Source organism: Notamacropus eugenii, chromosome 3 (genome assembly GCF_028372415.1).
Source record: "Notamacropus eugenii isolate mMacEug1 chromosome 3, mMacEug1.pri_v2, whole genome shotgun sequence".
Classification (NCBI taxonomy): domain Eukaryota; kingdom Metazoa; phylum Chordata; class Mammalia; order Diprotodontia; family Macropodidae; genus Notamacropus; species Notamacropus eugenii.
Genome location: NC_092874.1, coordinates 202,973,092 through 202,985,212, shown reverse-complemented (window position 1 = coordinate 202,985,212; position 12,121 = coordinate 202,973,092). Strand labels below are relative to the sequence as shown.

The 12,121-nt window shown below is 35.5% G+C and overlaps 1 protein-coding gene across 4 annotated transcripts in view; it reads left to right on the top strand.

The window, feature by feature from the left end:
• TULP3 (TUB like protein 3) overlaps positions 1-12,121 on the top strand; it is a 55,363-nt gene that overhangs the window by 12,246 nt on the left and 30,996 nt on the right. For all 4 annotated transcript variants that reach the window (XM_072654025.1, XM_072654027.1, XM_072654028.1 and 1 more), the window contains exon 2: positions 9,972-10,023. In XM_072654025.1, coding sequence (XP_072510126.1) covers positions 9,972-10,023 — 52 coding nt within the window. The remainder of the gene's footprint in view (positions 1-9,971; positions 10,024-12,121) is intronic.

Here is a 12,121-nt window from a genome sequence, read left to right as displayed (position 1 = left end):
TTAGTTTAAATATACTTTATTGCTAAAAACCAATGTTAGCCGTCATCTGAGGCTTCAGCAAGTCTTGCCTCAATGTTGATGGCTGATGGTTGATCAGGGTTGTTGCTGAACGTTGGGGTACCTGTGGCACTTTCTTAAAATAAGACAATAAAATTTGCCTCATTGATTGACTCTTTTAATGAAAGATTTCCCTGTAGCATGTGATGCTGTTTGATAGTATTTTACACACAGTAGAACTTTTTTCAAAATTGAAGTTAGTCCTCTCAAACCCTGCCACTACTTTATCAACCAAGTCTGTGCAATATTCTTTAATATTGTTGTATCTCAGGGAATAGGAAAGCCTAAAGAGAGATGTCAGAACACATGCAGCATTTATCCATTAAGTTGACAGTCTTTATATGGATGTGGTTTGTGGTGCCCCAAAACAATTAGAACAGTAGCATCAAAGATTACTGATCACAGATCACTGAAATAGATATAATAATAATAAAAAATTTGAAATATTGCAAGAATTACCACAATGATACACAGAAACAGCATATAAGCACATGCTGTTGGAAAAATGGTGCCAATCAACTTGATCAACACAGTTGCCATAAAGCTTCAGTTTGTTTAAAAAACAAAAAAAACCCTGTGATACATATGAAATGCAATAAAATGAGGTATGTCTGTAGTAGACTCCAGAGGTCTATTATTCACAGTCGTATAGCATATCTAGAATGATATTGATATTAATAGTTTTGTGGAATAACTTGAGGCCTTTGAAAGCATTGTGTAATTTTCCAGATGCAATTCAGGCAGCTAGCTCTCTTCCTCTGTTCAGTCCTGGGCCCAGTTCATTTTTTAAAAATAAATTTATTTATTTTCAGTTTTGAACATTTGCTTCCGAATTAGAATAGGCAAAGAAGAAACTGAGTTATCACTCTTTGAAGACGTGATGATATACTTACCAGAGAATCAAGTAAAAAATTACTTGAAATAATAAATAACTTCTGCAAAGTTGCAGGTTACAAAATAAATCCACCTAAATCATCTGCATTTCTATATATTACTAACAAAGCCCAACAGTCAGAGATAGTAAGAGAAATCCCATTCAAAGCTACGGTAGACACTATAAAATATCTGGGAGTCTACCTTCCAAAACAAACTCAGGGACTATGTGAACACAATTACAAAACACTTTCAACATTCACTTCCATAAGATTTTGAGTTCCGAATTTTCTCCCCATCTCTACCCTTCCTCCACTCCAAGATGGTGTGTAATTTGTTATAGACTCTACATATACATTCATGTTAAACCTATTTTCACATTAGTCATGTTGTAAAGAAGAATTAAAAACCGTTGAAGAAACCATGAGAAAGAAGAAACAATAACAAAAAAAGGGAGAGAGCAAATAGTCTGCTTCAATTTGCATTCAGATTCCATAGTTCTTTCTCTGAATGTGGACAGCATTTTCCATCATGAGTCTTTTGAAGTTGTCTTAGATCCTTGCATTGCTAAGAAGAGATAAGTCTATGAAAGTTAGTCATCTCACAGTGTGGCTGTTAATGTCTACAATGTTCTGGTTCTGCTTCCTTCACTCAGCATCAGTTCATATAAGTCCAGGTTTTTCTGAAGGCCACTTGCTCATCATTTCTTATAACACAATAGTATTCCATTACATTCATATACCACAACTTGTTCAACCATTGCCCAGTTGATGGACATCCCCCTCAATTTTCAGTTCTTTGCAACTGCAAAAAGAGCTGCAATAAATATTTTTGTACATGTGGATTCTTTTCCCATTTTTATGATCTCTTTGGGATCCAGACCAAGAAGTGGTATTGCTGGGTCTGTCCAAGAGAAGTGCCATTATGGACCTGGTTGCAAAGTGTTTTACATATAATATCATTTTTATTTACTGATCTTTAAGAATAGGTGCCATTATTATTTTCATTTTACACATGAGAAAACTGAGACTCAAAGAGTTCAAGTAATTTGCCAGGGTCACACAGCTAGTGAGTGTGTGAGAGACATAATTTGAACTCAGGTGTTCTGGATTCCACTGTCTATCCATTTACACTACCTGGCTGCCTCTTATTTGTTCAGCCATTCCCTAATTGACCACTTCTTGCCACAACAAGAAGTGCTGTTGTAAATAAACTTATAGATTCTTTCCTTTTTCCTTTGATTCTTTTGATAATAATAGTAGTGGTATTGCTGAGTTAAAGGGTATGTACAGATAAATGACTTTTGGATATAGTTGTAAACAACTTTCAGAAAAATCTAACCTAGTTCACGGTACTACTAACAGTTTCTTAGCATGCTTCTTCCATCATCCTGTTCCACACTGAAAGTCCAGGTGGAATTTGGGGATCAGTGGCATGTCCTTCTGAAACTTTATGAGGGTGATGAACTCCACAGTTGGAATGAAGTCATGCCTTTGGTTACCTTAGGAAGAGATAGAGATGAGAGGGTGTCACCATCTGGATGACAGCAAAGCCTATTGAAAACTTAGCGGTGGATACTAAAAAAGAGGGGCTTTAGTCACTAGAACACTACATATAGTAATTGGACATCCTACAGATTCTGAGAGTATTTCTAAGTTTATAGTAGATTCATTTGAATTTTAAAAAATAAAATAATGCAAAATAATTCCTTACATTGTTTTAGATCTTCCATGTGCTTTGATGCAAAAATCCTCCATATAAGTCTAAAGAAGTCAGGTAAATAGAACCCTGGAATGAGAATTTAGATATTTGTAATTTTAAAATTATTTGCCATTTGTTTTTATCCTTTGAGTTGCTAGAAGAATTGACTTAAAAGTCCTCAAACAAGTCACCATATTATATGTCTCTTGAGAATTCAGCAGAAGCATTGTTTTGGAGGTTGTTCAGTGGTAGTGAAAATAGAGAATTCCCAGTGAAAGATGGTGTATACCATTGGTCCCCCAAAGTTAAAGCAAAAATAGTAAAGAAAAAAACACTGTGGGTTAGTCATATTTTCTAGAGGTTTCCAGTTTATCTCATTAACTATCTCCATAGCATCCTAACATGTTATGGTGGTGAAAAGCTTCATCCTCATTTACATTTTCTTAGTTAAATTGTGCTTCCTGAATATTTTATAACATCAGGCATATGCCTAGTTGAGGGTGTTGTACAAAGGAGGCAATTGCTAAATATTTGGTGAAAGTTAAATAAATGTTCTATTTCATTCTTATTAATGACATGAGACAATTTTCTCTTTTCCTTTAAAATTTTCCATTGTATTATGAACCATCAAACACATTTCATTCTGTAAAGAAAAATGAAACTGTGAACTTCTGTACAGTTTGTTTTTAAAGTATGTATTAAATTTAACAAGTCAGTTACAAAATTCTAGTGTGTGTCCCCTTCACCATGTCTTTTTTCAAATTTAATAAATTCTGTTTTTCCTCAACTACACATTAAAACAATTTAACAATGTGTGGGTTTTTTTGAGTTTTGAGTTCCAAATTCTATCCTTCCCTCGCTCCCTGAGACAGTAAGTAATCAGATATAGTTTATACATAGGGAGTTATGTAAAACATTTACATAGTAGTCATTTTATAGAGAAAACTCAAATAAAATAAAAAGAAAGTGAAAATAACATGCTTCAGTCTATATTCATACCATCAGTTCTTTTTTCTGGAGGCAGATAATATGCTTCATAATATGTCCTTTGGGGTTGTCTTGGATCATTGTATTACTGGGAATAGCTAAGTCATTCACAGTTGTTCATCGTGCAATTGTTGTTACTGTATATACAACATTCTCCTGGTTCTCTTCACTTTGCATCAGTTCATGTAAGGCTTTCCAGGTTTTTCTGAAATCAACCTGCTTTTTTTTTTTTCTTCCATCACAATCATATACCACAGCTTGTTTAGCCATTCCCCAATTGATGGGCTTCCCTTTGATTTCTAATCCTTAGCCACCACAAAAGAGCTGCTATGAATATTTTTATACAAATAGGTCCTTCCCCCGCCTTTTATTTACCTCTTTAGGATATAGATTAGCAGTGTTATTATAGGATCAGTGGGTATGTGTGGTTTTATAGCCTTTTTATAACCTTTTGGGCATAGTTCCAAGTGTTCTTCAGAATGTTCATAACTTCTTTTAGTTATTTTCTATGTGTATTTTTAAGATGTTCTGTTATTGGGTTACTTTTTAAAAACTATCCTTATCCCTGCCCATTAATTCACTTCTTCCCTATGTAACCAGTAAATATTGTCAAGAAAAAAATTCAGCCATTGATAATTTTTGAAAATGTATGTCTCATTTTGCTTCTTTCTTGCTTTTTTTTGTATACCTGTCACAATCCAGAATCCTCCCTCCATTGAAACTTTCACTTTTAACCATTACATAGTTAAACAAATCAATACATTGTATATAAATATATAAATATGTCTCTTTCTTGTAGTCCATCAATTCTCTGCCAAAGGTGATTCATCACTTAAAGCTGTGATTGGTTATTGCATTGGTAGGAGCTCAGAAGTATTTTAAAGTTGTTTTCCATTACAATATTGTTGTCATTATGTAAATTGTTCTCCTGCTTACTTTATGTCACTCTGCGTCATTTCATACAAGTCTTCCCCAGGTTTTCACATGGTCCTTCTCCGTGAAGCTTTTTATTTATTTTCTCTTACACATTTTATCCCCATAAAATTTCCATTCGGTTACAAATGAATCTCCCAAAACACCTCTATTGTTTTCTACCTCTTTTATGCATTGACCGTACTCTTTTTATATTACAGTTATTTTTGTATATGTCATTCTCCTAGTAGGCTGTAAGTTCTATGATGTCAGGAACTATAATTTTAAATAAAGAGCACTAAAACTGTAAACATAGTACTCTGTATATTCTGGGTTCTATCTACTATTTACTAACTCTGTGAACTCAGATAAATTAACCACTCCTGATAGGTTCCCCACATGTACAAGGAATGGGTTAGACTAAACCTAAGGTTCCATCAAGCTTCAAATTTCTGATCTTATATTCCATAACTTTTCTTTCCCCTTTTTGAATTATAATTTCCAAGAATGAAATGTCCCATTGGTAGCATATTTATAAGTGATACTCCATCATTCAAATATAAGAAAACAGCAACCCAAATGCTTAAAATTGGATAGATGATTCATAATGATTTAATATTTTGCCAGTAAATTGCTTCATAGACTTTCCAGACTGAGTTGATTACTTACAAAAATAATGATTTGTTGGTTGTAGGATATCATATTGTAGTCAGTAGAGGAAAAATTCAGGAGCAGTTTAGATTGAAAAGTCTATATTTATCTATTAGGTCTTATCCTGCTTTGTGTCTGGCACAAGTACAACAGAAGGAGACTATTTATTTAACCCTCCCACCAGAGGCCAAATTATAGCTAAATGCTGATTGCAGCATAATTATTATCTAGTATGATGTAGATAGCAGAAACATGTGGTCTTCAGCAATTCTTTAAATTTTATGTCATTGACAGCTAGATAAATACACTGATTGTAAGCTGAGGGAGTCTAGTATGAGATCACTCTGCCTTTGGTATGTTGTTATCCTGAAACTTTTAACTTCGTTTGGTAAAATAGTCTGTGGGGCAGATTGTGAACTGGGAATCAGGAAAATTTTAAAATGAACATGGCTGCTTAATCTTGATTAAAACATTTCTCTTTCTTCATTAGTTCCATATTTTGCTGCCCCTTCCTTTTCATTTCCTAAGATACTATGAAATATGCCCTAAGTGATTTGTAAAGGTTATCAAAAGATCCACAGCATGGAATAACCTTTAGCAAAGTCATGAAATATATGTAGTACAAACAACAAGTTGAACATTTATTAAGAACCTTTTATTTGAAAGGCAAAAACTATTTCTAGTTTTATTGTAAAAGTCTAACCAGAATTAGTGTACTTCAAAAATATAACAAAAGTCATGGAAATTCAAATATGTTATTCGTTGACCAGAATTATATAACTACTAAAGAAATTAGCCCATTCTTAAGGATAAGGTTAGTCACTAGCCCTGAAATTCTCACTACCAGTGCAGGTCAGCACCTTCTCTGCAGCCTGTCTTAGAGAGTTTTCCATAGAAGTGGCAACCAACTCCAGTAGATATCAGATGGTGACTTGGAAAACATATATTAACATTATTTTTATTTTATTGTATTTCTATTTATTTTGTTAAATATTTCCCAGTTACATTTTAATATGTTTCTAGCAGGATCCTTTTTCAGTCAGCAAGTATATTGGATACTCTGTCATCTCGAGCACTGACAAGTTAAGGACTTGTCCTAAGTTACATACCTGCTGTATGTCAGAGGTGAAACTTGAACCCAGGTCTTCCTGACTTCCTGGCTAGCTCTCTATCCACTATCCTATGCAGCCCTTTCTAGACTTCATTTAGCCTACATTACTATTAGTAAGCTCTCATTTGGCCATGTCAGTTGTTTTTTTTTTTTTTAATAAATTTGAGGCTCTCTAGTGTATCATGCTCATTGCTAAAGCCAGAGAAAGACTTCCTGCCAAGATGGCTGCCTGAATGGCCCAGCTCTCACTTATTGCAAAACCATGAAGTTCATGAAATCAAATTAAAATGGCATTAAGACAATTCTGCCTCAGAACTGCACAAAAAGTCAGCTGAGACCTTTATCAGCAAAGCCAGCACCAATGCAGGGACTCAGTGTGACCAGAGACAAGGGATATGAATTACCTGCAAGATTCTGTGTCCAAAGGCAGGAAAAATGGAGAAATTCCTGAAAAACTCCCATGGTAGAGAGCTTAGACGCCTTGGGAAATGGTAGCATCTGGCAGAGACCAAAGCAATGTGGTTTTGCTAGCACTCAGATCTAAACAGAATAGACCAAGGGACTGATGCCCCTAATACTCTGTCCTGATATACCAGAGAGGACCCTGAAGATCCAGCACTCTGAACCTTAAAGATCTAGGAGGACTGAACTGCAGAGGTGGAGATATAAGAGTGCAGGGGACTCAGAGCAGACCAAGTAGAGTCAACCAGTTCACTCAAAAGAGCAACTGGAGATGGAGCCTGGCTTGGCATAAAGTCCTAATTCAGGAACTAAAGCTTATGAGATGAGTAAATTCAAGAAAACGCTATCTGGTATCAAAAATTATTGCAAATTTAACTCTACAAACTGCAAGCAGAGACTCCAAGTGAGAAAATAGTTTTTATACAAGGGCTACAAACCTGGAAGAAATGAAGCAAAGGAAGTAAAATCTCTTAAGGAAAAGACTGGAAGCAGAATAAAAAAGAAGAAAAAGTCATAAACCTTACCCAAGAAATGGACTTCCTTAAAAAGTAGAATAGACCAAACAAAAGTAACCTCAAGAGATAGCTGGAATTATTAGAACAAAATCATAAATGAAAGAATAGGGGGAAAAAATATAAGAAATCTCATTTGTTTATTGATTGATTGGTTGACTGAAAATGACCCTGATCTATTAGAACAGCAGTTCTAAAAAAATTTTTTTAAATTATTGAGGATCCCTCCCCCAAAGAGATTTTATTTAAATGGTTTATATCTATTGATATTGACAGTATCAGTCTTATCAGTAAACATTTAAGTGCCTGCTGTGTACTGAGCACTGTGCTTTTGGGGATACAAAAAGAGGCAAAAAGCAATTCCTGCCCTCAAGGGGTTGGGAAAGGATTCCTATAAGAGTATTTAGTAAGAAAGGTGTTTATAGCATTGATAATTTATTCAAGCAACCTCAACTCAGACTTTGGCCCAGAGGTCAGTGTCAAGAGAGCAGGGAGCCATCCCAAGTGGACATCATCTGTGGTGATAGTTTGCCACATTTCTCCAAGATTTATGAACCTTTGAATTTTTTAGTTTTCATTTAGAACATTTGGAAGGTTTTATTCTCACAATTTTTTCATGAAAACTAAAGTCGAGAGACTTTCATGTAGTTGTTAAACTCTGTTCTTGTTAAAAATTAGGAATCCTTTCTGTCTTGTTCTATTTACTGACCAAGGTTAGTTAGATTTATTGCTGAGTACCTTTAGTATGACAAAAATGAGAAAAAAAAATCCCACAAATTCTTCAAGACCTTTTTCTAGTTCAAAGAGAATCCTTGTTCATTATGACTGTAAATATACAAATTATCTTTGCTACTGTTTCTAAGCTATAATTTAAACTGTCCCGGATGGCTTAATGAAAGTATGTCTTTTTGAGACATTAAAGGCACTTAGATGGTATGATTGCATAACATATATTTAGTGTCTGTACCAGTGAGCTCAATGTCCTTTGATTACATGCAATTTGTTTGGCAGTTATGTTCAACTTGCCCAAGCTTGAAAAAAGTTATTTGGTTGGTTGGTGTCTAGGTGTGGCATCTAGTTTGTGCAGTAATTTCTTCATTCTTAGAAACCTTGAGAGAAATATTTAAAGAGTCCAATTTTATAGCAAAGGTTGTGGCATACTTCTGGATTTTTTTTTCATGAAAGAACCTTAGCTCTCGTACAGTATTGAAGGTTGGACACATTGATAATGGAGTAATATTGCATTAAACACATACCCAAGATCATTCTTTCAGGGAATATTATGTAACAATGTGGTTTATGTGACAATGTGGAAACTACTGCTCTATATCAGTGAGTCTGTTTCATTTCTAACTTAACTTTTCTTATATCATGGCATATACCATGGCTAAAGGTAGTTACTCAGAAGGTAGAGACCAGGACTTTACAGAATCCCTGTAATGATCTTAATAGTTATAGAATCACAGAATCTGAGAAAGTTGATAAGGGACCTCAGAGGCCATGTAGTCCAACTCATACTTGAATAAGCCTTTGTTTTAAGATCTCTAGTGAGGAAGAAGTTACTATTTCCTGAGGCAGTTCCATTACACTAGTAGATGGCTCTATTTGTTAGGAAGTTTTACTTTTATATCAAGCCTAAGTTTGCTTTTTTCTTTATAGTTTCTATCCATTGCTTCTAGTTTGCCTTCTGGGGTCAAATAGTTACTACTACTTACTACTACTACTACTACTACTACTACTACTACTACTACTACTACTACTACTACTACATAATATCTAGCTTTCACATGGGACTTTAAGATTTACAAAAAGCTTTACAAGTATTATCTCATGTTATTCTCACAATGACCCTGTACGATTGGTGCTATTATTATCACAGAGATGAGAAAACTGAGGCAGACAGATTAAATGATGTGCCAGTGATCAAACAGCTAGTAAGTTCTGAGTCTAAATTTGAGCTCATATCTTCCTGACTCAAGATCCACTGAGATAACTCCATTTTTTGGAGGAAGTGAATTAGGGGTATGGAACTAGAAGATTGGTTAAGAAAATAGTCTGTTTGGATGGTTTGGAATTGTTTGTGAGCATATAGAGTGTTCTAAAATATAAAAATAGGATATAGGAGAACCAGAAAGTACTGCATATCTAAATCCATAGAGTTTACTGGATTTTAATTACAGATACATTGACACAAAATTTAACTGTGTTGATCTTGAAATTCCTGAATCTCAGCATAACTCTGTATTATGTAACTACCTCAGACCCAGGAAATACAAATAAGTTATATCCGTGGGCATAAAGAAATAATTGGTAGCACTGGAGCAAGAATTCCTCATAATGTGTTGGAGTACTCTAGAGCCATTTCTAAAAAGTAATATAATTTAAAAGCTATTTTTAGGAAGAATTTCCCTTTATGATAGATCTGTAATTCCTGATAAACTGAAAGTCTGTGATCTAATCTTTCTTCTCATGGTGGCTGCTGGCTAGAGCAGTAGAGCACAGAAGTTGTCAAGAATACCTGTGGGCTCTTTTTGGCAAGTAGAGTGACAGGTCATACATAGTATAAGGAGCATCTAAGAAACTGATCTGTCTTGGCAAAATCAATTACTTGAGTGAACTCAGAAGGGCAGGTACATATGTGAGAGGAAGCTAGCCAGATTTTTCACAAGTTTTTTTCTTCTTGTTTTGTTTTTTTTTTTAAACAGGGCTTTTGAAGATGAAAATATGAAGCTCCGGCAGTTGAAACTGGATAATCAGGTAAGATAGATTCTACTTTTTAGTGTTAAACTCCTTCTAATAATATTGTGGTCTTTGATGATCTGGACTCTTTCTAAGCAAAATGGATTTTCTCCTTGATCACTTAATTGAACAAGGGCTGGAAAGGTATAGCTACTTAGATTTATTCACTAAATGGTGCCTTTTGAGTTGGTATAACCCATGACTCGGGAATGCAGTTCTCTGTTTACATAGACCAGGTTTAGTCTTAGGGGCAGTTTCTGTAGGAGCAACAGAAAATAGCTTATCTACATCTTTACCGAAAAATAAAAGCGTTCTCTGCTTCCAATGTAAAAATTCAGACTGATAATACATAGGCTACAGGTCAGCCTTGATTTAATTAAAACAAAAAACTCAAAACAGAGAGGACACATATCTGACCACATTAATGATAAAGATAAGTCCTTCCTTTTCTGGTGTGCTCATCTTCTCTCCAGGGACTTAATATGGTGCTCCAGCTCCAAAGGTATTACTTTCATTCACCTTCCTCTAAGAAGGAAAAGAACTCAGCATTGATAGATAATCCTTTTCCTCTGGCCCTGCCTAGTCCATAGAACTCATCTGCCTGAATTAGCTATATGTGAATTAGCTGTATTCTCTGGCTAATGATGACCAGATTAGGGTTTGCTTCTGTATGTTGTGGTTCTGTCCTTTTCTGCTCCAGAACTGCTAGTATAGCAGAAGGAGCAATGGCGCTCTGTCTCTGGAGTCAGAGGACTTGGATTTAAGCCCCATCCCTGACACTTCCTTCACTTCTCTGGAACTCATGTTCCTCATCTGTAGAAAGAGGGAATTAGACCAGATAACCCTGTGGTCCCTCCTAGTTCCAGGTCTGTGATCCTCTTAGAGTTGGCATAGGAAATACACAATTTCCAGAAATTTCTCCATTTCTAGAAGGCTTGATCCAGGAACTCCTCAGCTCTATGACTTCTCCTCTAGGAATTCCTTTCCCAATCTTCTCTTTTTGCCAGGCTGTGTTGTTTCCTGGGTGAGCTACTTACATATGTGTAGGCTTCTTCTCCCAATTCCAACAGAGACCTGTCGGCTCTTTGTGATTTGTCTCTTTTTGTCTCTTTCTTGTCTCTGTCTTTCTCTCTCCAAGGGCAAGTTCATGAATATGACTTATGTGACTTAGTTAATTAATCTTTACAAGTTTTAATGGGTACATTTACACTTTACCTAAGGAGACATATTTAGTGTTAGAATAAAGTAGCGAAAGGACCCAGGAGATTTAAAGGGAGATAATACAAAAGATAGACTGGAACCATATTGTGACAGAGATTAAATACTCAGGGTGAGGAGTTTGTGTTTCAATTAGAGGCAATAGGGAGCTACTGGAGATTTTTGAGCAAGGGATAATGTGGTCAGCCTTGTGCTTTAGGAAAACTATTTTGGCATATATTTGGATTATGTGCTGGAAAAAGTAATGACTAGAAGCAGGAAATCAATAAGGAGGCTATTTTAGTAATCTAGATGTGAGGTGATAAGACACTAAACTAGAATGGTAGTTTTATAAATGGGATAAAAGGACAAATACTGGAGATGTGGAGATAAAATCCCTGAAATTTGGCAATGTATTGGATGGGAATGGGTCAGGAGATGGGAAGGGCTGGTCAGTTGAAAGATAAGAAAGAGTCAAAGATGATTTCATGATTTTGAATCTTGGATTGGATTAACCAGAAGAATAGTGATACCTTCCATGGAAATAGGGAAATTTGGAGGAGGGATTTGTTTAGAACAGAAGATAATTAGTTCAGTTTTGAACATGTAGAGTTGGAAATAACTGCTGGTATATCCAGGAGATACAGTGATACTGTATTGGAGTTAAGGAAAGAGATTAGGGCTAGACTTATGAATTTGGGTGTTGTCTGCAAAGAAATGATCATTGAACTGGTGGGAACTGATGAGATCACCAAGAGAGACATTTTGGATGGGATCATAGATTCAGAGCTGGAATGGACTTCTCAGGTCATCTGGTCTAGTCCTTTCAATGCACAGATGAGAAAACTGAAGCCCAGTAAAATGTCGCACAAGTAGTAGATAAAGAGGTGCATCTACCAGTTCCTTCAGTAACCTGGGA